Source organism: Eublepharis macularius, chromosome 4 (assembly GCF_028583425.1).
Source record: "Eublepharis macularius isolate TG4126 chromosome 4, MPM_Emac_v1.0, whole genome shotgun sequence".
Taxonomy (NCBI): domain Eukaryota; kingdom Metazoa; phylum Chordata; class Lepidosauria; order Squamata; family Eublepharidae; genus Eublepharis; species Eublepharis macularius.
In genome coordinates, this window is record NC_072793.1 from 142,323,411 (window position 1) to 142,350,068 (window position 26,658).

Consider the following 26,658-nt stretch of genomic DNA (forward strand, 5'->3'; position numbering starts at 1 on the left):
TTAAGGCGAAGCTCGGCGGGAGCAGCCGCCCTGGCATCGCTGCCAGGCGGGAGAAGGTGCGCGCGCGCGCGCGCGGCCCCGAGACCCAGCGCCCCTCGGCACGGCTGGCATCGGCGTCTCCTTGAGGTACAAAGACGCGTGTGTCTGGCTTCTCATGCGAGCCTGACTCGTAGCAAGTCATAGGGGAGAAGGGGCACCTCCTGGCCGTTTCCTCTGGCTGCGGCGGGAACGGGGGGCTCTCTTTCGCCGCGCATGGTTTGCTGCTCGGGCAGTTCAGCGTAGGGGCAGCCTCTGGACTGACTCCTCTGTCCATCCTTGGTGGTGTGGGTCAGGAACTGCAGTTTGGTACAGACCGCTTAGCCTAGAAAGAGAGAGGAGTCCCTTTTGGCACAGTCGCCTGGGAGTAAATCCCACTAAACTGTGCATTTGATACTCCAGTAGCCCAAGAAATGCTCGTTGACTTGGAAGTAATTCACGTTGAGTTGAGCTCCAGTTAAGATATTATGGCAAAGGGAAAGTACATCCTCTTTATTTGTTAGCCTTTTCCCGAATTCCAGATTTGCATTAAACTGCGATTGTATAATAGTGGCAGACGTTCTGCGTGTACTCAGAATCACTTTTCTTATTATTTTGCATGTACCACTCACCCTGGAACTGAAAAAAAGGACCTGGGGTGAGCTAGGCATGGAACACACTATTCCTTGCTTGAAAACACTGTTACAGGAATTGACACCTGGGTATCTTTCCTTATCCCCAGGATACTGGACTCATTAGCAAAGGGGTTGACCCATTAACTTGTCAAGTAAGTCTCAATACAATTCTTAAAATCAAAGAAACTGAAGAGTTGTGATTGATGTGAAAATGAAACTAATGTTCATTCATTCTCTCTGATTTGTGATGCTCTTTAGAACGGGACAACTTTTAAATCTGAGACTTTCATGCTGGAAACCCACTTTAATGGGAGGAATTCTAATTCTTGGCTAGTCAAATTTGTTGTTATTCAAACTGTGGGAAGTCAAATTATTCATATATGATAGTTTCTGGTTGGGTAGCCATGTTGGTCTGCAGTCAAAGAGTAAGATCCAGGCCCAATAGCAATAGCTGGTCTTTAAGGTGCTGTTGGACTTCATATAAGGTTTCAGAATTGTGGCTGGAGGATGCTGCTGTGGCTCAGTTGTAGAGCATCAACTTTACATGCACAAGGTCCCAAGTTCAATCCCTGTACCTTCAGTTAAAAAGGATCTTATCAAACTCTGCTAAGTTAAGAATGACTTATGCTAAGATGACTAAAGGTGGGAAGGAGGTGTTAGAGAATTTTATTTTTTTCTTCTGAAATACTAGGACACAAAATAAAGTTGATGAACTATATATCAGGACAAAGAATTTCTTCAGATAATATGTTATGAATTTGTGAGGAGGCTTCCTGTCACAGGATGTAGTAATGGCCTCTGTCATGGGTGGCTTTAAGAGGAAAACAGACCAGCTCATGGAGGGTAGCTTCTTTGATGACTGCTAGCCATGATGTTTCAATGGAATCTCTGTGCTCAAAGGCAGTATTCCTCTGAATGTCAGTTGCTGGAAGACTGCAACAAGGGAGGGTTTGACCTCTGTCCTCCAACGTGTTGGGCTGCTGGGGCATTTGGTTGGCCATTGTTGGAGGGGAAAGATGCTGGACAGCTGTTATTATTAGTCTGATTCACTAGAGCTCTTATGCCTTTTAACTGATTGGTTTATTTTTGGGAGAGTTCTTAAATAAAACGTTGCACCCGTCTTTCTGAAGTATGTGCCCTGCACAGTATTCCAAAACTTGTTCTATGAACTGAATTTAGGAAGTCCAGGATCCCGTTCTGAAGACTGTCCTTGAATATGATAATCTTACATAATAATATCACACAAACATTCTAACTGTCCATCAATGACTCCTGAACTTCTTTGCCAATGTGACTGGCAGAGGTAGCAATGGAAAACAACAGGGAAGTAAATGGACAGTATTTCAGAAAGAGTCACAAAAATGTCCCTTCTGAATAAGAGAATACCATTGTATTTTATAAAGGTGCTTGTGCGTGCACACATGCATATATGAACATATTTGAAGCTACCTTATATTGAGTCAGACTATTTTGCCATCTAGTTCAGGGATGGTTCCAAGTTGGGGGGGGGGCAGGCAGAGAGTGCAGGCCCTGTGCCTACGACTAGACTCCCACATGCCCCTAGTTTCCTGTCCATCCTTCTTTTGCTCACTCACAAGCTTTCCCATCACCTGCCATCACAGCTGCACACACTGCCTGCACACCCATTTCCCAATGCCGCTGGGTTGTAGGTGCAACTAGGATGGAGTGCCACTGCCATGGTCACCAGAAGTCACAGGCATTGGTAGCTACCCCCCCTCGTCATATGCTGGTGCAGGCCCTGACCTAGTTCATTATTGTCTGACTAGTGGTGGTTCTCCAGGTTTTGGGCAGAGAGTAGACTTTCCTAGTATGTGCTACCTGAAACCATTGAAATTGATATGCTAGAGCTTTATATGTGAGCTTCGGCACACGAAATGTGCTCTCTCACAGACCTGTCTGCCCTCCCCAGTGCCTTTTTGACATCAGCCATTAATTCATCAGTCTCCACAACCACCTGGGATCTAGTTGTGCGCCTAGCAACTCAAGGGCAAAAATGGCAAAGGTTAACTATTCTAGAATGTGGGCACAGAGCAGCGAGCAACCACCAGTTACCCACTCCCTTAGCTTCAGGATATCTCTATGGCCACGTTTCCATATAATTCCCATCATTTGGGGTGGCATTTGACTACTTTTTAAAAAACGCATCCATGAGAATCATTCCAAAATCCTCCCTGTGATGCAAGAGTTGCGTCCAAACTGGTTCTTCCTTGCCCCTTTAATTCACAGACTTCTTAGGGCTGAGTTTGAACTTCTCCCTCAGGCTTTGGTTCTAGATGCAAAATCTCATAGAATTCATGCACAAAATAAGCATATCCAATGGCAATTTGATCAGATGTTTCTTTCCTGTATTTGTTTTGGCTCCTTTTCTTATTTCAGTGCCAAGGAAATGAAGCCCAAGGGAATCTTACATATTTTCCTAACTTGGCGTTCCCAGGCATCCCTTGGGAACAGCAAATCATTTGTTTATTGGTTTAGCATCTGTAATGGTAATAACTGTAAATGACTAATGAGTTGGACATGGACATGAGCTGGTGCATAGAAGAGAGCCTTTCTGACCAAGAGCTGCATGCTAGAATTATGTACTGAATAGAGTCTAGTTGGTTGAAGTTATGTCATGCTTAAATCTTGTTAGTGTTTCTTTCTAGGATTGCTTGACTGCCATGTTAGTGCTGCTTGCATTTGGAGTGCTACTTCGGGAAATCTTGGCCAGCATTCAAGATGAAAATCTTGCTGATGGCAGCAATATTCCGGAAGTGCCATTGTATCGCTATGAAAACATCAACTTTCCAGAAGAGCACATCCCATACTTTTTACATAATAACCAGCACATTGCCACAGTCTGTAAGAAGGATCCTCATTGCCCATATAAAGTAAGAACTCCTTTACTCACTGAAATAAGATGACCTGTTTTATTCTTAGAATCACAGAGGTGCAACTTCTCTTTCCAGGCACTTTGTAATTTCAGGGTTTGAACTGTTGCTGTTTAGACTACTAGGGGATATGGGTGGAGGGAGTGCATTTCCCACCAGCTGGTTATGTGAGAACAGTGACTCTATCAGAATTGGATATGATAAGTAGGTCAGGAGAGCTTACTGCTCTAAAACCATATCATTCTTGTCTTTACCAAACTGTTACAGTTATTTCAAATGCCATACCAAAATATAAGGAGTAATGTTTGCATACTTTGGACTCTAGCATTTCAATATTGAAGTTGACCCAAGACTAAAACAGTTTAGGGACTGCAAAGAAGTGCATATCCTAAATGAGAGCCAGTTTGGTATAGTGGCTAAGAGTGGCAGGACTCTAATCTGGAGAATTAGGTTTGATTCCCCACTCCTCCACTTGAAGCCAGTTTGTGACCTCGGGTCAGTCACAGCTCTCTCAGAGCTCTCTCAGCCCCACCTACCTCACAGGGTATCTATTTGTGGGGATAATAATGACTCTGACTTTGTAAACTGCTCTGAATTTGGCACTAATCTGACCAGAAGAGTGGTATATAAGCAAAAGGTTAAATATTTGCAAGAGCACAGTAGCTGCTGATATGATGTCATGGTTTGCAGCACTGACTAGTTGGGAATACCCTATCCAAACATCATAGTGGCTTCCTCTGTAGCCCTTAATCTGACAGACACCTGTATACATCTTTAATTTTGTGCAGCTCTATACTTCCTCTGTAGAGAGTAAAAATATCCATATGCCAAATTGGCCACATGTACAACTCTTTGTAATCTTTGTTATATTATACAAGTTTCTGCAGATCTTCTGTGCATTTTTACAGCCTCCGGACAATTGTTTTAACAAAATGGAGGATTGCAAAGTTGATCACAGATCTTTGGGAGCCAACTGTAACTTTCTGTATTATCAACCTATTTGTTTTTAAACTGAGTTCTTGTGTCACCAGAAATCCTTGAAGAAATTAAAATCCTGTTGGGGGTATGAGAAATCCTGTAAACCAGAAAAAAGATTTGGGTATCCAGTATGTGATTATGCTGAGGCAGGCTGGTAAGTATGAATGTAAAAAATATGGCATGCAATTGCATACATTGCTAAGATCCAGCCAGTTGTTTGACTGGTGAAAAAGATAGGTGAGGTCCCCTTTGACTAACAAAAAGACTATGCTGGTGATCATGGAACCTGCAGATTGAAAAGTTGTCAGGATGCTGGCTGCACCTGCCATACCCGTACCTGGGGGGGTTGGGTCTGGAGGTTACGATGTTACGACTGTCTGTTGCAGCTGTGTTTCTTTACTCTCCCAGGATGTGAATTCTTCTTGCTCCTAGCTGCTGGGAATAGAGCCCACATAATTCTGAACCCTGTGTCCTCCCCTGTGCAGATAGTTCCCAGGAGAATTAGCCAGCCTCTAGGAAGGGAGCGGGGAGAATGTTAGCCTGCACAAAGTTATGTGGGATGGGAGTTGTAATAAGGAGGGGAGATTGGGCAAGACCGAGGAAAAAAAGCCAGCTAGATTCAACCCATTTTCTTCTTTTACCCCTTTTATAAAAATAATTGTATGTATTATACTAATATTTGAGAACGTATTCAGTGTTGTTGCTTTGCTTCACTTTGAGTCTTAAGATGCATGTCACGTTGAATGGTTGTGTGTCAGTACTGCAGCAGGCTCATTTCAGAGACAGAGGTGTTTGGTCAGGCTTATGGGGGTTGAGGCGGGTGGTTCACCCCGCCAAATTGGGGTGGGTGGGAACATGTGCCCTCCCAGTTGTCATCAGATAGATAGCCAGCCTGCCCCGCAGGCCCTGCTGTTTATAAAGAGCGAGGAGGCATTATGTGCGCTGTACTATGATGTTTTAATTTAATGTAATTGCTGCCATTGTTATTATCTTTTATATATCATGCTGTGCTCCGCTCTTAGCCCACTTGTGGGAAGAGCAAATTAAAAATCTAATAAGATGATGATGATGATGATGATGATGATGATGATGATGATGATGATGATGATGATGATGATGGGTACAGTATACAAGCTATATTACTAGATAATCTTTGTTTCTATTTTATTTTTATTACAGCATAACTGTTTTGCAACTTCAACATTAACTAACTCAACAGAAAATTATACCATCCATTAATTATCTACTGCTACATAGATAATTAAAAGAGAGCAATAACATGGGTCCATAGAAGTATCATACTCAAAGATAAACAGGTCACAAGCAAGGAACCCTTTCTAAGAAGAAGCTCTCAATCAATTCAGCTTCCTATCTTTATGAGTTTTTAAAATAATCTAACCATAAAGGTGCACATTCTTGACTAACTAACCATGTAACTTTAAACATCATACACAGTTAGCTATATCTTCTTAAAATATATAAAACTGTTAATTCATTCTTGCTACTTCTTGTCTTGAAGTAATTGCTATTTTTAAACAGACAAGTTTCTCCTACTTCTGAATATCTATTGGCCCTCACCAATACACCCCATCTTTGAAATGTATCTTCACTTCTGTGAATTTTGACATTTTTCTCATTCTTAAACTCTTTTGCACCTGGGCCTCAACTCATAATATCTATTGATATGGGTTGGATGGCTTCTAATCTACAAAAGCTCATACTTAATTGTCTTTGTTTCTTACCCTTCTCCAAGGTCATTCTGTTTTGGGTCTCTAAATTCCCTTTAGGCATGCTTTGCTGAGAGGCAAGATTGGCATATTTTCTGATGTACGGAAACATCCTTTTTTGGTCAAAGCTAGCAACTGTTCACTCAAGGCGAAACAGGAGAAGGCATTCCCTCACTTAAAGTGTTTCACGGCAGCCTGTTTTGTAAAAGTGCCGTTTTATTCTTATGCTGTGTGTTATCCTATAGCTAAAGCTGGCATTGTCTCAGATGAATGCTGCTGTTCTGTTTCTACATGCCAGGGCTAGTACTCTTGAGGAGGCTCAGCATATGTTCTGGAAGCAAGCTGATTTTGGTTATGTTAAAGAGAGAATGGATGAAGTGAAGACTCATTGCAGACCTAAGACTATGGTAAGCATATTGGTATATATTAACGATAAATGACTTTATTAATCAACAGTCCACCTTTCTTTGAAGGTGTTCTTTAAAATCCCAGTTGTTTCTTATTTCTTTATCCCTTTTTTTTCTTGCAGGGAGATTCATCACTTGAATGCTCTCGTTATCTTCAACACTGCAGAGCAAGGAATTTGTACATTGATTTAAGAAACCCAAAGAGAGACCATGATAGGTATCTGACTTACTTATGGTGCATGAAATGCATAGGAGACATTAAACTCAAAATATTATGCTTAGCAGCTTCCTCTTTCTTGTAGCTGTTTATATCTCTCAGGACCTATAAGCTGTCATTCTTCCCTTCTTGTGCTGTTTTCATCAATACACATGTGTATTGTACCTAGAAATCTTCATAATTTTGGGTAGTCGAAAGATGATGAGAGTCTCTGCCTCTTTTCATAAGGCATATTTGTGGCTGCAGAGGCTTAGGGATTAAAAGTCACTTTGCTATTTGGGGTTAAGGGTCAGGTTCACTTTACACTGCTCTTCCATGATGTCTGATTCCTTGACAGTATATACTTATTGGCTTGTATCCAGACCACTTCAAATGGAACGAAGTTCATGGAAGTGATCTTTGTTCATTCTCTGCTTTGCTGCTCCCTGCAATTCCTGCAAAGCTGCATTGAGTGGTTATGAGATACTTGGATACACAGAATATGGTGCAGGATCCACAGCATGGAGTACTGTGGAAAATGTCCTGCTCTTATGCAAATGGAGCAGTGGCTGGGATTTAAGCCATAGTTGTCAAGTATCTGATGCTTCTTTCATCATACGCTCATCTTTGTCAAACAAAAAACCCTATATCTATAATAACCACATATCTAAAAGTGACGGGTGGCCTCTTTATGCAAATCAAAAAATCCCCAAGGGGGGAAAAACAGGCAGTTGGGCAGGTGTAGAGATATAAAAATTCTGGACATTTTAAAGACATGAAAAAAACATGAGGTGTTTCCCCCCCAGCATTTTCTGTTCTTTTTTTCCTCCCAGTCTTCACATGTCTAAGCAAGTGGGTAAAGGGAGGAAACGGAATACAAGGGAAGGAAGTAGGGACATAAAGGGTAAATGGGATTTCTCCTCCCTTATGCCTCCCCTTCTTTAACCTAATTGTAGAACTGACCATTTTTGGTGAAGATTTATGTCCTTTGAATTCTGTGCTGCATTTCATTTGAATACATGGTTGTGATTCAGAGGGCCACAACTCACAACTCAGGTAAAACACATGATTCATGGGTAGCAGAAAGATAAAACATATATTTCAAGCAAACCTCCTTGCACAGTGCCCCAGTAAAATAGCCCACTTAGCAAGCAGTACCTGTGAAGAGAAAGCGGGGTGGAGGTGAGGCCTGCATCCAAATGGCCAGAAGCTTCAGATCCAAGGGATGTACTGCAGGCATCCATCCAGCCCTCAGAAAGGTCTCCTTACAAGCAAGCATCTATCTGACTCTTCAGCAAGGTCTCCTCACAGGCAGGCGATCCTCCCTGGACGGTGTAATGCAATATACATAGATCTCCCATACCTAGATCTAACTAGGAGACTCCAATTGGTGCAAAATGCTGCAGCTTGACTGTTATCAGGAGTGAGCAGGAGCATGAACATCACTCCCATCTTGCAGTCACTCCATCGGTTACCCATTAGTTACCGTGCTCAGTTCAAGGTATCGCTTATCATTTATAAAGCTCTTCACAGCCTTGGTCCAGCATACCTACAAGACCACCTCCCTCCCTATGCTCCACCACAGCAGCTTTGCTCTTCCAAATGGGGTCTCCTGCAGGTGCCACCCTGCACATTGGCGAAATCAACATCAGCCCATACACGGGCTTTCTCTGTGGTGGCCCCTACCCCATGGAATGGCCTGCCTGAGGAGGTCAGGAGAGCCCCCACTCTTCTGGCTTTCTGCAAATGATGCAAAACCGAATTATTCAAAAAAGGCTTTTTACTCAGATAGGAGGGCTGTATTGTAGGGAGGGTATCTCAGATGATCAGATAATGAGTTAGGAACCATAGACTTCACCACTATGTTGTATTGGATTCCTGCTAATGCTATGTCTTTGTGAACTTGCATCTATTTACCCTATGACATTGTTTATGGAAATGTTCTTGATAGTGACTGTACTAATCTCACACTGTAATACGCCTTGAATCTCAGTGAGAAAGGCGGACTATAAATGACATAAATAAGCAAACAAACAAATAAATAAACATGAGCTTTTCAAGTTAAAGGTAATTGTAAGATGTGGGGAGAAAAATATAATCAACATAGGTTTTTCTTATGATCAGGTGGCCAAGTTGGGAACATAGGTGGAGTGGACCTATTAAGTATATCCTGGGATAGAACAGAATGTACTGTACTCAACCCATGCTGCTGAACTGTGGGTTCTGTCTAGCAAACCATGAGCACAGTGTAAATAGTGGAAAACAGATATGATCCATGACAATTGGAATTGCAGATTGGATTTATGTTGAGGCAATGGAGCACCATTTAAGCACATGCTGAATAATACATGGATCCATGCAGTTTCTTTCCAGTGTATTAGTCTTGCACATTAGCTCTCAGCTGCATGCTGAAGCATGTTACTGAACAGATGCCAACTGTTTTTATCCTGAACTGCCTAGGTAGTGGAGAGATTGCTCACCTGCGTCACTCATTGGAATTTTCTGACTCTGGGCTGAAGTTTTTTATATTATTATATACTAATAATTTTTTAAAATTTAGATTTAATGAAGACTTTTTCCAGAAGGGGCAAATTGGAGGTCATTGTAATATGGACGTTCAAGCTTTCCTTGCTGAAGGTCAGCGGAAGAGTCCTCTGCAGTCTTGGTAAGAATGTAGCTGTATCTGGTGTCTCTTATTACTCTGACAAAATGTTGCTATGGGATTACATGATAGCTTGGGTTTTTTTTTCCAAAGGAAAAAAAATAGAACCTGGACTGTGTAAGGTTGGGCACTCTTCTTCGGTCCCAGCCAGACTCCAAAAGATCACAATTAGAATTTTAAAATGGAGAAAGAAAAAAGGGGGAGGATAGTGGCCAAGCTGAAGGTTAACGCAGATGCTAACCCAGATATGACGAACATTATATGAAGTCCACTTTAATGATGTGTTCTGTGTGCCTGTATCTAAAATAGTAAAGAGTCCAGTAGCACCTTTAAGACTAACCAACTTTATTGTAGCATAAGCTTTCGAGAGCCACAGCTCTCTTCGGAGACTTAAGAGAGTTGTGGCTCTCGAAAGCTCATGCTGCAATAAAGATGGTTTGTCTTAAAGGTGCTACTGGACTCTTTACTATTCTGCCGCTATAGACTAACACGGCTAACTCCTCTGGACCTGTATCTAAAGAAATGCATGCCTAATTCTTTGGAACCAAGAGTGCATTGAGACAGGGCTGCTATTCAGGAAACGGTCACCACCAGTTCAAGATAGAAAATCTCTCAACTAAGGGAAGTTTCAAAAGCAGCTGTAAAATGACAGCAGACTCTGCCCTTCAGGGGGCAGTGGTGGTTAAAAATCCACCAGGCACTACTAAAGTAGATATTCAGCTACCACTCAGTACTTTAGTCATGTGCCCTGTGTAAAACTATTAGTTCACCTATAGTCTTGTTCTATAACAATTTAATTTAGCAATGAAGCCTCAGTGCTGCAAAACTTGTTTTAGACCTCGCAGAGCTAAAACATCTGTGTCTAAGTCACATAAATTAAAATACAATGACATTTTTAATAGTTTCTGATCCTTAAGTACTTTGACAGCACATTTCTAAATACATCCTTGCTACTGTGAGAAATACCATCAATCCGACTTCCAGCTCATGTTGGGAAGAAGCCTCAGCGCAATGGTAGAGAGTATGGTTTACATGCAGAAGGGGCCAGGGTTTAATCCCTGGTGAGAGCAGGTTCTGGGGAAGACCTGCCTGGGGCTCTGCAGAGCTGTTGCCAATTGGAACAGAAAATACTGAGATAATATAAAACAGCTTTGTAGGGTAATATATGGCCTGATGCTCTCTTCTTGTCGTACTTCTGAAGTGTTTGAGATTTAGTGGCTCCCTGTAGAACTGGAACCTTGCTAGATTGTTAAATGGATCCTGCTAATTGGTTTCAAATTTTATCAGTCTTGTACCTGCAATCATTAATAACATGTCTTTGCTGAAATGTCTTTTAAAATCATGGTCAAACACATTGACGTGAGCCTAGATGTATCTACATTAGCTGGATCTTGAGAACAAGGGCAGAAAGGCATACTGTGTCGCTCTCTCTTGAAACTTTCTCCAGTCCTTGATTTATAGATCAAAGGTGTTGCTTGCTCCTTAGATCAAAGGCAGAGTTTAACCTTTTGAAGCCTTACTGAAGAAGCTTCAGTTACAATTAAAAATAATTTTAATTGTCAAACTTGATCAAACTTTGCTAATATTGTTAAGAGAAGCCCAAACCTGGGAAACATTTTTCAGCTTCTTTAAAACAAGAGCGTCTTGGTTGACTCTGGCTGTAATTTCAGGTTTGCTGAGCTCCAGATGTATACAGAACTGAACACCAGACCTCTGGAAGATGGTAGTTGTGATGTTGTTATTGACAAGCCAACTTATTTCATGAAGTTTGATGCAGGTATAAGATATTATGTTCCCACTCTGCATAGTGAAATTCCACTTCAAGGCAAGAGGTGCTATATTTTTGTAGGCTACAAGGTGTGTTATTTCAAAGGGTCTTCTGTGTCAATCAGCACAACAGCTGGCACACGAGTGCAGTTTTCTGGTGTGTTGATTATCACAAATGCCACCAGTGAGACAGCAGCTTTCGGTCATGTTACTTTCAACCCCTTGGTGGTGTCGTGGGCAGATTGCACACATGGCCTGTTAACATGCTCCTGCAAGTGGGTCCTTCCGGGATGTGCTGAAGTCAGTGTTTAAATTCATTGTATGCTGTCAGTTTCCACATGATCCCAATCTGTGCACAGGTCTGAAGTCAGCATGAGCAAACAACTGGCAGGCATGGCACTGGCTATGTTAAAAACCAGCCCTGCCATTTGGTGGCTTGGTTCCACCAGAATATTTCAGGGGATGGAAGGATTTATGCACATGGAGCATGTCTTTCTCAACTTGCTCCTTTTGCTGCAGTGCAAAAGGCCCTTGAAATGCTTTGGGGTGTATTTTGGGCAGCAATGAGGGATAGGAGACAAGGAAGTCACGTATCTTGGGCAGAAATCTATAGAAAAACTCCAGTGGATCCAAGATACTGTGGACTTTTTGTGTTGTTTCTTTTTGGTGCCAAAAAAGGATTCCTAGACTATTTTTCCTGAGGCTTTGGAGGTGGATTCAAAGCCTGACTTCAGTCAAGACTGACATTCCAATCAATGCAGTTAAATATAAGCTTGTTTTCATTGTCTGGCTGGAGTGAAGGTCCAAGCTCATTAAAATGCGAAACAGTTTTGCAAAAACTGTCTTACAAAGTGTTGTCCTTAAAACTCAAGAGCTCTTGCTCCAGAACAGCTAAGCCCTTAAACAGACTTATTACAGTCATAATATTAATGTCTATGCAGCACTTTTCTGAAGCGCTTGAAGTTCTGTATACATTATATCCTTATAAGAACTGGGTAGGATTTTATTATTGTGCCCTTTTTCCTCATGAGAGGGATGGTGATAGCTAAGAGAGAGTACTTGTTCCTTAGAACGGTCTGCTAAGTTTATCAGTAACACAAGTCAGACCAGAGAGTTTTCAGCTCATACTGTTAACTGAAAACTCTGCTGTTTATCATCTTAGCACTCTTAAATTTGCTAAAAACTGTAAAGAAATGGATCCATAGTATTTTTCTTTTATAGAGGTGTCTAAGGTGGGTAAAATCCTCTGGCCACCATTCCAGGTGCTGCTAACAGCCATCCAGACCCCTAGCAGCCTTCCTGGAGAATTAAAAAAATCCTTATTTTTGTTAGAGAGTTCCCAGACTCTGGGTTCTTTACCCAGGGGAACTTGGACACAGTGGAACAAGCACTCAAGACACAGGCATAATTGTAATAGATGTTTATTGACTTAGAGTGTTTGCACGATTGCAGTAACCACTCTAAAGGCACAAGCAAAGGTATATAAAACAACAAACAACTTTATTCTATTCTGACTAAAGCCTAAACTGACTAGACACATGACTAACTATTTTGCCTTCTCTGGTGAACTTGCGTGCTCATACTCACAACACTGTCCAAAACCCATGCCAGGCAGTTCTGGTCGTTTCAGACCTGACAGGGCACAAAGTCTCTCACATGCTGGTACAAGAGGGTCGAGGCAAGAGGGTCAAACCAGGTCTTGGTGAAAGTGAAGCCAATTTTAGAGTGCAGTGAGGAGCCAACTTTTCTAGCAGTGACAGCCAATCAGAAGTCACTTACTATCAGCATTGCTAAGCTGAGACAGAGAAGGAGGATGTGCAGGAACCAAGACTCCCTTTCTGTCAAGGCCACCTTGTCTAAGCAACGGCACACAGGTGCAACTAATTAACTGGGTGGCAGGCCAAAACTGGACCTGAGAGATCTTAGGAGCCTGAACAAAAATGCTCTAAATAGGCTTATATGTGCACTTCTAGACAAGAGGGCAGCAGAAAGTCTGGTGCTGGTGGGATCTGGATCCCTCACTTCCAGAGTCTACTGGGCCCTGTTCTTTCTCAGTCTCTATTGACACTTGCCAGTCTCATATTTTTAAGGCTGACCTTCATACTGTGTGGTATTGGATCTCCTGGCATTTTCTCATTTTTTAAATGAAATACACAGAGGAGAGTGAGAGCACTGCCAGTTTAGTCTCAGCCATGATGCTTGAGAAATGGATATAACCCTTTTTCCTTGCATCATTTTCCTCATCAAAATTTCCCACCACAGTCTGCTGTTTGCCCTGTTTAGGTGGGACAGGGATACACGTACCATGGGGAAGACACATAATTTTGATGAAGAAAGGGTGTATGGGTAAACTCGCTGTTCTGCCATTGTCCCATGATTCTCCAATCATCTTTGCCGGCCCCATAACTGTATTTCATTAAATCCAAAAGTTTCATTCACAGAAACTTGACTCTTCTATAACATTTATAAACAGAATGCTTGTGGACCCTGTGGCAAAGCCCGGGGCTTTGATCCAAAATTTGAACCCACTGAGTCAGATTTGGTGTGAACATATTGTATAAGTGTCTGATACATCTGTATTTCAGTAGAACTGCAAAAAGAGTCTTAAATTCGAATGCAATCCTTGCATTGGTTTATGTGAACTTTGTATGAACTTTTGTTCATAAAAAGTGTGCTGGAGCAATGCAAGAAATTGCCCTAAACTAGAGATGCTTCTTTCTGGTGACAAGAATATGAAATCTATTCCAATAGTTACCCTGTGGGGAAAAAACAGAGATAAAGGTTTGCAAATGAATACAAAACAATGTATACAAAACAAGCTTAATTTTTATTCTTTCTCTCAGGTGTTAATATGTATCACCATTTCTGTGACTTTGTCAATCTTTACATCACTCAACATGTTATCAACTCATTCAGCACAGATGTCAACATTGTCATGTGGGATACTGTAAGTAAAAGCTTCTGTTTACAGCAGGATGATATCCATAGTTATGTATTTTGTATTTTTTTCATGATATATACCAGGCTCACTGACGTGACCTCATTTAGCCTGATGAAAGCGATGGATAGTAAAAGCAAAGAGTATAGTCACTTCTGCAGATGGGTGTTGTTTGGCCTTTGTACAGCTGTCTATCTTTGATCCTGATTTTCCTCCAAAGAGCTCAGGGCTGCGTATATGCTTCTGCCCTCTTCCATTTTCTCCTTCCAGTATACCAGCAAAGTAAGTTGGGCTGAGAGTGTGCGTGACTGGCACAAGGTCACCTAGTCAATTCCATTTCTGAATCTGCATTTGTACCTAGATCTCTCAAGTCCTAATCCTCCATTAACCATTACACCATATTATGGTCTGATGTCAGCCACTGTCAGCAGAGATAATGGTTAAGACAAATGTTTTAAAACATTTATTAAAGTTATTTATATCTTGTCTTTTTCCAAAGACTCAAGGTAGTTTACAACATGTATCTTCCTGACAAAGTTGTAGTCAAAAAGGTGAGACTTGGTTTCAGTGGGAGGGGATTCACTGCCTGCACGTAGCACCTGTTAGGGATGCACATACCAAAATTCCTGAGCTGAAAATATACCTGAAAAATGCCTTTTCAGGTTGTTTTGTGAATTTACAGAATGAAAAATGAAATTATGGAACTTTCAGCATTATGAAAAAATGGGTATAATAGGGGATAATTCCAGGTGTTTGGAGCAGGTGTTTTAGAGCCAATGTGACCAAGTCTACCTTCTCCCTGCCCCCAGCTCCAAGTTTGAAGCATTAAACCTTTAAAAAAATCCAAGCCAAAACCCAAAGTAGACAGCAAAAAATCTAAATAAAACATAACCAAGAAACAAAGGGTGGGCAGGTAAATGCATAGCACAAAATAGGATATTCCTCCCAACGTAGAAGCTAATCAGTAAAACAAAAACCTAAATACAGAACCAGAATAAACCTCCCCCACAAACTTCAACCCCTCAGCACAAAAATGCAAAAAATTAAAAAGCCTTGCTAACCACAGTAAAACAAATAATCAGTAACACAACTACAAAACTCGCAGTGTTGGGCCAGTCCTGAAGAGACTTCCATGTTGTCTCAGCCCAGCCCAGCAGCATCTCCTTTCACCTTTTCTATACCAGTTTCTGTCCCTTCACTACTTTTAACTACTGTTGACTCAGTTATTTAGATCTACCCTTGCCTTGTATGAAAAATTTAAATAATTCCCCTTGTACTTTTACTAACAGTGAAATCCTAAGCAGAGTTACTTCAGTATAAGCTCATTGAAATCAATGGACTTAGACTGGAGTAACTCTGCTTAGGATTTCACTTTAAGCCTCCTAATCATCTTCAGGAAACTTTGGCAGAATTATTTGCTCAACATTTCTTTGTAAAAGGTTGCTGTGAATTTGATGTCTGAGAGTGCTCAAAACTTCCCCTTCCCATGTCAATGCTCACTGCATTTTCACATCAGATAGTTTATATGTTTTTCGCTTTGCTGTAGCCACATAGGCTTTCTGCATGTTTCTGTATAACTATCCCCTTCGTATTGTGTCTTCCCTCCCTGCCTGCCCCTCAGTTCCTTGCTGCTGCATTAGGGAACCCATTGGTACATCTGGTAGAGAACCTCAGAGAATCAGCTTTTTATTCATTACTGAAGCTAATCCTTGGCACAACATGTGGTGCTGAGCTTTATCCTTACATATATCACTCCTAGGATTAGTTCTCTCCATTCCTGTGCTGTTAACTCTGGAAAACTGGTGTTCCAGTCTTGAGCAAGCGTGTTTGCTGCTTCCATATAGTAAAACCCTGTATGCTGTGTTGCTTATTACAGCTCACAGGTTTAATTCCTTGTATGGTTTTGAATCTGCATGAATTATTGCAATTGGTTTAATGAAGAATGTAAGGATAGAATCTTGTGTCATGTGGTTGGCCATCCCTCTGAAATGGGTAGCACAACTAATTAAAAAGGATTAATATAACATAAGAGCCCTGCTAGATCAGATCGGTGGTCCATCTAGACCAGCATCCTGTTTTTCAGTGTCCAGCTAGTTTCCCTGGAGTGCCAATAGATAGGGCATAAAAGCCAAGACCTTTACATGGAGCTGAACTACCTTTTCATCTAGACTGGTGGTGGAAGGTGCCCTCAAGTCATAGCTGACTTATGATGACCCCTGGTACGGTTTTCATGGCAAGAACTAACAGAGATGGTTAGCCATTGCCTGCCTCTGCAACCCTGTTCTTCGTTGGAGGCCTCCCATCCAATTACTAACTAAGGCCAACCCTGCTTAACTTCTGAGATCTGACGAGATCAGGCTCACCTGGACTATCCAAGTCAGGGCTTTCATCTAGCCTAATAGCCTTTATTTTAGGTAGTGAATGCTGACTGCTGAGCTGTGGCCTCCCCCTCCAACTTCTAACAAAAGTTCCTTGCTTAAATTGTTTGCATCTTGTAGCTGCTAGACTGACAGTGAAATCCTAAAGAGTTACTCCAGTCTAAGCCCATTGACTTTGCTTAGGAATTCACTGTAAATCATGGTTTTTATCTGGATATTTGCCACTGCTTCTAAATGGAACCATTTAAATTCTAACTGATAATGTTTCTGGTTTGTATTTTAATTTTGGGGAATAAAACCAGCAAGTACTCAGGAGTACAGAGACATAAGGCAGCAGAACTATAGAAAAAGCTAAACAAAAACAGAACTGATTTGAGTTGTTTCCTAACTCATCCTTCACTTGTGCTTAAGTTGTTTGTTTCTTTCTTTTTACCCAGAGTTCCTATGGATATGGAGACTTGTTCAGTGAAACTTGGAAGGCATTTACAGACTATGAAATAATACACTTGAAATCGTATGATTCAAAAAGAGTATGGAATTTTTAAAAAACTTCTTGTGCATGACATTTTTGGCTATTCTAAAAACAAATGTGTTGGAATAAGCACTGTAGTTAATACTGCTTAATGCATACTTTACCATAGTTACAAACTCAGGCTTGGGAAATTTGTGGAGCTTTGGAGGTGAAGCCTGGAGTGGACAAGGTTTGGGGATGGGCAAGACCTCAAGGGACTATAATGTCATAGAGTCCGCCATTTGAGGCGGCTATTTTCTCCAGGGGGGACTGATCTCTGTAGTCTGGGATCTCCTGGCCTCACCTGGAGATTGGTAACCTTTGTTACAACTTGAACCATTGGTTCTTGCCCTAGCTGCAGTGGCTACTGTAGTTAAAGTAGTGCTAAATTTCTATGATATTATCCTCCATGGAATCACAAAGATTAACAAATATATAAGAGCCCACAATGCCAGTGCGGTATGCCTAAATAAATGTGCTGATGCCATATGGTTCTTAGTCTGTTGAAGCAAAAAGAGCAAACATGGCTATGCCACTGTTATTGGTATCTGAGGGCCCATTGTTGTCTGACGTGCCCTGGTCAATATGCCCGCTATTGTGCCCTGATGCGATGCAGCCATTGCAGCAAGACTGTCAAAGGTAGACAATTGCATTCATACTAAATCCATAACTAACAGCACAATCTTAAGAAGAGTTAGTCCGTTCTAAGCCTATTGAGATCATTGGGCCTAGACTGGAGTAACTTTACATAGGATTGCACTGTAAGACTGCCTGCTTCGCACTGTCAGCTTCTGCAAGTGTGAGGAAAACATCGGAGCGTGCTAGTAATGTTCAAAGTGTGTTCTCTACTGAAGGTATTTCTTACACCAGATGTGGGGGCACTAATTGCATCTTCCAGGGGCATATTGGTCATTATGGCCACTTGAAAAGCCCTGTGGGAAGATTGCCTGGGGGGGGGGAGCACTCTCCTGAGCCCCTCTGCCAGGCCCAGCCAGCTGGAAATAGGGAGCAAGGAGGCCAGCCTGAATTAGCACAATCTCTCTCTGCGTTGAGGGAGCCCGCCTCTTGGGCAAGTCCTTCCACAGTTCAGCACTTGTGGTACAGCAGCCAATTCAGTGGCAATGTCACAACCAAACCAGGCACTGTAGACGACTCACCCATGCTGTATCTCCCTCCGTGGTGGGGAAGGAAGCAGGGCCATTTTGGCCACCCTGTCTGCTTCTGCACTCTTCTGCATCACTCCTTGGTTTACATTTATGGGTTTTTCACTGGGCTAAGTAGCAGATTGACTACTCACAGTGATTACCAGAAGCTTCTGCACAATTATTTTGGTAGCACTATTTTTTTTTTAAAGTATAGCGATTCATCATGAAAATATTCACAAACCACATCATAAAATGCCATAGAAGCGTATAGCACTTGCATAATGGTAGTTATAAGCTGGAATGATCTCTCTTTAGCTTTGAACTTCTTAATAGAACAGTTGTGTAGGATCAAGAGCTTGTAACTACTGTAGGAACGGTGAGTCGCCATTATTTTTTAAATTCTTTTTATTGTGGATCGCATAATGCTTTGCTCCACTTGAATTCCTCCGACTGTATATATACACACTTTTAAAGCTTCCTCATCACACTTAAATAAATATACATATATAATCTCAACATAAACTTTCATGAATCAGAGTTCACTTGATGGGAAGCTGTATCTATAGCAACAAAATAAAACAGGAGAGCAGTGGCACCTTCAAAGCCTTCATCAGAGGCATTGGAGTGTATGTCCATTAGGTTGATGCTTTCATAGTCACAATGTTATATTCTGTTGTGAATATAAAAGTATCAACCTAAGTGACATACACACCAGTGCATCTGATGAAGTCAGCTCTGACTCACAAAAATTTACGCTGGAGTAAATTTTGTTAGGCTTGACGGTGCCACTGCTCTCCTGTTTTCTTTTGTTGCCACTGACTAACTCAGCTTCCCATCTGGAATTCTCTTCCTGCATAGTTAGTGTCAGGCACTGTCTGTGTTTCAGTCATTTGTGCAGTGCTTAACACAGAGCCAGCTCAGATTGGTGTTCTGATCTGGTTTCTGTTGCAATATTAATAGGCCCTACTTTATATTCATCCCTTTTAATTATGCATTATGAGTTCCACTGTAACTTGTTAATGATTTTTCTTTCCAGGTATGCTTCAAAGAAGCAGTTTTTACATTATTGCCTCGAATGAGGTACGGCCTATATTATAACACTCCACTGGTAAGTAAATCTTTTTCTTTTAATGATTTTATGCATTCTGTCTGTGTGAACTTCATAACTAGGTATGTAAGGTGTAAAAAGTTTAATGCATAAGAGCTGTGATGTTACAGGAAAAGCTTGACTGCACATGCAAATTGTATGACTGTACAACTGCTCTGATTTCAGATCTCTGGCTGCCACGGTACAGGATTATTTAGAGCCTTTTCCCAGCATGTCTTACACAGATTACATGTCACCCAAGAAGGACCAAAGGTATTAATGCTGCAGTATGTCCTTTCTAACAGTTGCAGTTGTTACCAAAATGATACTCAGTTTGCATGTTCTATTTCTCCATTCCCTTTGTAATTTGAATAAGTACCTTTTCTAGTGTTCACAACCCATTGTAGTTCAAGTATTCCTATTTCTATTGGTTTGTTCCAGTGCACATATATTGTTGTGAAATGTGTTAAGCCAGCTGTCTCAGGCTTCCTCTCCATGATGAAGGGAAGGGAATTTTCAATTGCAGCATTATTTACTGTGCCTCTCTGGGTATGGTCCATGACACCTCTCTGTTCTTTGTGGATGCCTTGGAGATATACAATGTTAAATGTTCAATATGCTGTCTAATTGTAGTAGGTTCTTCTGCTAACTTGTCATGAAGATGGAAACAGTTACCCTGAATCGCAGAGCTTTCTACACTGTAGAGTGATATAGTCGGAGGCCATTAGTGAATGATCTGCCAGTGACATGCCGAGGAGAGGATAACTTGTCTAAAACCATTTGTTAATCCCAGCTCTGCCAAGCATTTGAACTGCTTCCTGCCCAGTAGCTTAATCTACAGGAAAAGATCTGGCTCTCAATCAACAGGGTTATTAAACTATATTAAAGAATTCTCACAGTGCAGATGCTGTGGAGGAGGGCAAAATATCAACCCAGAAGCTTTTAACTTCTGAAAAATATTTCCTAGAAAATATGCCTACAAGTTGATTACAAGGCACTGTGTTTGCAAGCTCTGGGCAACCATTTGCCTGCACGTTTCCTGCTGGTATTATTAAGTATTGTGCAGCTAGACCTTTTGTATTCTGTTTTTACAAGAGGGTTCAATAGATTTTGAATCTATAAGGCAAATAACCTTTTCAGGTGGGCAGGCGCTTTTTTCTTCCTCCCGTTCATTTATGTATGAAACACACTGTCTGCATGTCTGCAACTGCACCCTTTTAGGTTCTGCAATAGCATGTGGTGATAATGACTGTTTGTATAGTTTGAAAGCCTTTCTTCTTCTTAATTCTCTGAGTGTTGGTGGGATACTGGGCATGGAATATAAGGGGACTCTTAAATGTTTTACTAGTGATTTTATTGCAAATACTGCTTTGTGGGAATGAAGGGAGAGGGAAGAGAGAGCCCATGCTCTCTTCATCTATCTTAAGGGCCCTCGCAAGGAGCGTGTGGCTCTCCTGTGTGTGGTATAAACGAGGTGATTAAAAGAAAAAGACATTTTAATCACTGTACTAATTATCTTCATTAAGGCGACTAATCTCTTTGTTGCCAATCAGCTGGTTTCTCCTCCCCTTCTTGTTCCCAGTAGAGTTATTTTATGACTTTTTTTGTGTTTTTCCAACAGGACGGAAAAATCAGAGTTACCATACTTGCTCGAAGTACAGAATACAGGAAGATACTAAACCAGAATGAGGTTAGGCTCTTTTCTTAAGGCACAGCTTCTGTAGAAGAGTAGGCATATGGGAATGTTTGTGGACTCAAGGAATCCGGCGGGGACAGGCTAAGGAAGATTAAAATTAATACTGTGCTAAAATGCTGGGTATTTTTCCTTCCCTAGCTTGCCAGTGCTTTGAAAACCTTGTCATTGTTTGAGGTCCAAATAGTCAATTACAAGTACAAGTGAGTATACCTTGTTTTGTTGCGGCTTCGATCCTTAGTGTAATTACTTGGGGGGAAAGTCCTTTTGACATCACTGGGATTCTAAAGGTCTCTCAATTGACACTTAAAATACAAATTTGAAAAATATGCAGAAGCTAGTGTTGAAGTGCATTTGTATATTTGAATTTAGGTAATTTTGTAGTAATGCAAATGGGCCACCAGACTCTTGAGATACTTGCTGAACAAGCTTTGAGAGTCTTCAGGTGGAAAGATAGTCCAAAATTATGCCAAATTAAATGCATTCATTTGCAAGCCATCCCATTTAAGCTCTTTGGTGGAGTTATATACTATTCTAAGACTTTTTTTTTTACTTAAGTGCAAGCGTATTTTATTGTAATGTGCTTTTTATAACATTCCAGTAGTATAAAAGATCTTTGCTATCTGTGCATGTCCGTCGAGGTGGGGGCAATGAAAGGGGGCCAAAAAAGGGAGGGGAGCACCTGTATATCCATTCTTATGTTTTTCCTAGGGAGCTTGAATTTACAGAGCAGCTGAAAATTACACACAATACAGATATATTCATTGGAATGCATGGAGCAGGACTGACTCATCTTCTCTTTCTGCCAGACTGGGCTGTCATCTTTGAATTGTAAGCCTCCTGTTTTCTTATTATGCTCTGCCTTTATCATGTACTTCTATCATGGTACTGTGCCATCTCATACCACAAAGAGGGTTGCAGTCTGTTTAACAGCTGTAGGGAGATATGGCTTCTCCTCCTGCCACGTGTTCTGGATGACTCTAGTCAGGCCTGATTCAGAGATTGGTGTGCACTTAACATGCCCCAAGCACCTAGTTAGCTTTACTGTATCAGATCATTTTAACTCCTGGCAAAAGATGCACCACAAATAAAGTTTTAGGTTTTTCCATATTCATTTGCCTTGCATGTTCCTCTAAGAATATGGCTAGACTTGCCATTAAAACCTGTGTGTTCAGCTCACATTCTGTTTATTGGACACAAGCAGGGAGCCAGAGTTTTTTGCCATTATTGCTCAGTTCTGCTATTTACAAACAGCTTGAACTTCATTGTTGGATTACCTTTTGCAGATACAAACAGTACAGTACAGTCAGCAATGTTTCATATGTGTGCATTGTCACACAGTCCAGTGAGAGTTCTACTGTCTCTCCTCCCCTGCAGACCTGTCATTGCATACAGCTTGCCAGCCAATCATTTACCAATGGGGTGCCCAAGAGCCTGATGGCACCAATTAACACCTTTCTTGGTGCCCAGCAAGTATTTTTAGAAAGTGGGCCAGGTGGACTTTTGCCCAGCAGTGATTGGTCATTGGAGATCTGATTGGCTATGCAGATTTTTTTTAAAGTTGCTTTGACAGCAGCTGCCACTGCAGCATACAGGCTGTGGAAGGCAATGGCAAACCACCCCATAACAAAAGTCTGCCAAGAAAATGTCGTGATGCAGCGTCCCCCCCATGGGTCAGTAATGACTCGATGCTTGCACAGGAGACTAGCTTTACCACTGAATATATTTCATTGTCCCAAAATGGGGGAAAAACCCAACAATGAAGACTCTTCCCCACAGCATAAAAATTACCAGACATGTAACATCTCTAGTATGGAAATGTCTTGGATGCTGCGCTGGACTTACCAAGGAAAACAGTAAAGATGGCAGGGTGCTGTATGCCTGGTCATGGCTGTTGTATTTATATGATTTATGTAGAGCAATGTATCAGTTTATTCAAACTACAGTTCAGAGGCCACAAGTTAATCTCTCTCTAGGGCCATTTTCACACGGCCACGCACCCGGAAGATTGCACGAAACTCACGGCATAAAAGTGTCTTCCTAGCACAATTTCCTGGCACAATCCCCTTTAATGGCTGTTTTTCTGACGGTCATCAGGCCGTTAAAGGGGATCGTGCCGGGAGATGGTGCTAGGAAGACGATTCATGCTGTGAGTTTGCACGATCTCACAAGGAGCATGTGAAAACAGCCACTGTATGATAAGACATCAGAGTTTAAGTCTCTGATAGCATTTCTAATGTAAAGCGTTGTATCCTAGATATGGAAAAACTCTGAAGCAAAGTGAAGTGTAAAAGGCTCCATCCCATACCTACCCCTCTAGCCAGCTTCCCCTTACTGGAAAAGAAATCCCCAGTATATCAGGTTCCCATAGAGTTTCCCATGAAATCTCATTAATTTCAAACTCCTGTATCCCCTTTCCCACTAAAACATAAAGCAAGTGCTAGAATAGGGCTTTGTCCTCTTTGAATGGGTCCCCATCCTATCCTGTTTTTGCATCTCTCTAGATACAACTGTGAAGATGACCGCTGCTATTTAGATCTGGCACGACTGAGAGGTGTCCATTACATCACCTGGCAAAGGAAGGATAAAGTATTCCCCCAGGATCAGGTAGATTGCATGGGTGACAGGGGCAAAAGGATGGAAGTGTCTACGTTTTTGTTTATGTAATTGTTTAAAGATTTGTTTTGCCCTTCTTCGTTGTGTACGTGAAATATGATACTGCTGCTTCAGCCCAAATTAAATTCTCTGCTCTGATTAAGGAGTCATTTTATATTAATAGCTAGAGGAGGAAGAGAAATGAAATTAATTGGCCGTTCGTTCAGGCTGTCAATAGTGTTGCTGTTAGGTGTTTTCTTACTGACATTGTTGCTTTAGGGGGGATCAATAAATCAGCAATTATGAATTAAAATAATTACTCAATTTGCTGCTTGTTTTCCAGCAGAAAGGCTGACTTTGTTTGCTTCCTTAACACTATTTTAACTCTCTTTTTTCAGGGGCATCATCCAACACTTGGAAAACACCCGAAGTTTACAAATTACTCGTTTGATGTGGAAGAATTTGTCCGCTTGGTACTTTTGGCAGCTGATCGTGTGTCACAACATTCCAAATGGCCATTTAGGAGAAAACAACACGATGAATTCTAGGTTGTACTTTAGTGTTTATGCAGTATTTTTAAATGCTGAAGTGTTAAATGTATCACCTATTTTTACACATAGCCCTAAATTACTAGGTTTTTTTTCTTGAATGAAAAGGAATGGGAGTTGCATGTTGGAACCCCTCTCCCCCACCCATGTTGTTCCTGTATTTTTATTTCTGCAATGTCCTCTTCCTTCCTAATATTACTTGAGGAGTTTGTATTATGGAACATCTATTTATTTAATATGAAAAATGTTTGCACTGCTTTGTCCTCGGGTTGTCATGTCCATTGCTAGAAAGGGTGACTGTTGCTTTAAAAGTGTGGGGTTAGTGATAAGCACACTGGGTCCTCCTGCTTATTGACTTCTTTCAGGAATTTTTCAGGCTGCCACCTCTATCTCTCCCATTCCTGCAGTACATTCTTAGCACTAAATCAAGGGTGGGCATGGAAAGAATAAACAGTTAAACTCCTGAAATTTTCAATAGAAAACAGAAGGCAAAGGAAAGAAAGAGAATCTGACATCTAAGGCTCAAAACACACGAGACAAAATACCTAGATTCAACTCGTGTTCTCTTACCTAAAGGTTTGCCGGGAAGTGTAGGTGTCCTTGCAGCTTAAAGTTTAGCATTTACAGTGCAGGCATCCTTGCAGCTTAAAGTTTAGCATTTACAGTGCAGGCGTCCTTGCAGCTTAAAGTTTAGCACTTACAGTGCAGGCGTCCTTGCAGCTTAAAGTTTAGCATTTACAGAGCAGCAAGGAGGGAAGTGCAGGCGTGGGGCGCCTTTCCTCCCACTCTCAAGGTGCATCACGGCATTTTCCCTTCCCCTCACCTGGCCTGGCCCTGCAGAGCGACGTCTGGCTGCACCGGGAGACTTTAAGCTGCAAGGACCCCCGCACATCCCTCTCTGCTGCTCTGTAAATGCTAAACTTTAAGCTGCAAGGATGGCTACACTTCCCGACAAACCTTTAGGTAAGAGAACACGAGTTGAATCTAGGTATTTCATCTCGGGTGTTTCGTCTGTAATTCCTTCAGTTTTAACCTTAAATTACTACTTCCCTTTTTCTTTTATTGCCCATCCATTTCATATTGGGAAGGGTCTGTTGCAAATGTCATATTGCTCTCTTTCCTTCAGTGAATCCCACACTTATGATCTGTTGTGCTTTGTATGACTGGAACATCTTACCTTGTATAAAAGTTTTCCCATAGCCCTTTAGGATTTTGACCTATCCTGGGTTTAAAAACTAAAGTGGAGAAAAAGTTTAATGCGGCGCTTTGTGGAAGTGTATTACTTGTACATTTAATGCTTTTAAAAACATTTTGTCGAACCTGACCATGGGATACTAGCAACCTTTGGCTGAAAGATTTAAAAATAATTAACCTTACATGAAATTTAAATCTTTATTAAGCCCTGAACACTCCAGATATAACAGACCATGCATGGCCAACCCATTTATTTGAAATAACGTTCCATTTCTTTCAGTGAAACTGTTTCCGAAAGAATGTGCTGGGGATGGCATCCTTGGGCGCTTCAGGGGCTTCCCTGGCCTAAATAATGGTGGCACTTGGGGAGGGGCTGTGAGTCTCAATGGAGAGTCCTCCTTACATGCTTTGCACATGGTCTCAGATTCAATGTCTTGCATCTCTAGTGAAAGGATCTCGAGTAGAACTGTCAGATATGGAATATAGATTCCATATCTAATACTGGTTGTAATGGATTGTGAGCTATGAAATGCTTATATGTCTGTTACGAAGTCTGCAGGATCAAGAACTTGCATTTGCAGCCGTTCTTAAAACTTTCACTGAATACAGCAATTTTAGCCTAAAATTTCCTAAGCCGTGCTTAAAAATAGAAAGTGCATGTGGGAAGTGTGTGTGCAAAAAAGCTGAAGTAACTTCTAGGATGAAGATCAAGAATCCCCCTCCCCAGCCCTCTTCTGTGCCATCCTGATACATATGGTACATGCTTAAACATCTCAGTGCCGTCCTGGTGTTGCGAGAAAGGACGTGACTATGAAAAGCAGAGGTGAACTGAGCTGATGAGCCTGGCAAAAGGGCACCAAAACATCAACATTCCAAGCAAGAACAGGGTACACCAGCATTTGGGAGGCCAAGGGGGAAGGCCTAAAGAAGTGAAGAAAGAGCAGAGAAGGGCCAGAGACAATAAAAGCCATGCAAAGGAGGAGGCCAGAGATGGGCCAGGCAGAGTCCTACTTTCCATCATCCATGGAGCATTCCCCTTCAAGCAGCCTGTGCACTTTCCATCTTCATCAGAGCTCAAGTAGTCAACTTGCACAACAACCAGGTGTGGCCAACCTGAACTTTGGGTTGAGTGTGTGTGTGTGAATGGGGGTAGCCTGGGATGCGTAAGTAGTTTCAATAAAGCTTTTTTTCATTTTAAAAAACCTTGCCTGGGGCTCTCTGTCTGTTCACTGCTGGATTTGAACCCACTGGCTCACAACTCTTGTCTAGGGTCTGATCAGCCCTGGAGGAG

At 41.6% G+C, this 26,658-nt stretch overlaps 1 protein-coding gene across 2 annotated transcripts; it reads left to right on the forward strand.

Moving 5' to 3' along the window:
• On the forward strand, positions 1 to 26,658 carry EOGT (EGF domain specific O-linked N-acetylglucosamine transferase). 2 transcript variants are annotated; one of them, XM_054978780.1, is made up of 18 exons: positions 1 to 126; positions 666 to 802; positions 3,304 to 3,541; positions 4,573 to 4,673; positions 6,545 to 6,653; positions 6,776 to 6,870; positions 9,410 to 9,514; positions 11,182 to 11,288; positions 14,122 to 14,225; positions 17,032 to 17,124; positions 19,287 to 19,358; positions 19,524 to 19,610; positions 20,959 to 21,027; positions 21,172 to 21,233; positions 21,742 to 21,861; positions 23,535 to 23,637; positions 24,024 to 24,173; positions 25,648 to 26,658. In XM_054978780.1, exons 3-17 carry the CDS (start codon positions 3,332 to 3,334, stop codon positions 24,171 to 24,173), a joined length of 1,587 nt encoding a protein of 528 aa, XP_054834755.1. In that variant the 5' UTR covers positions 1 to 126; positions 666 to 802; positions 3,304 to 3,331; the 3' UTR covers positions 25,648 to 26,658. The 2 variants fall into 2 exon arrangements, with proteins under 2 accessions (XP_054834755.1, XP_054834754.1); XM_054978779.1 differs by lacking the exon at positions 25,648 to 26,658 and having other exon boundaries at positions 758 to 802; positions 3,317 to 3,541; positions 24,024 to 24,753.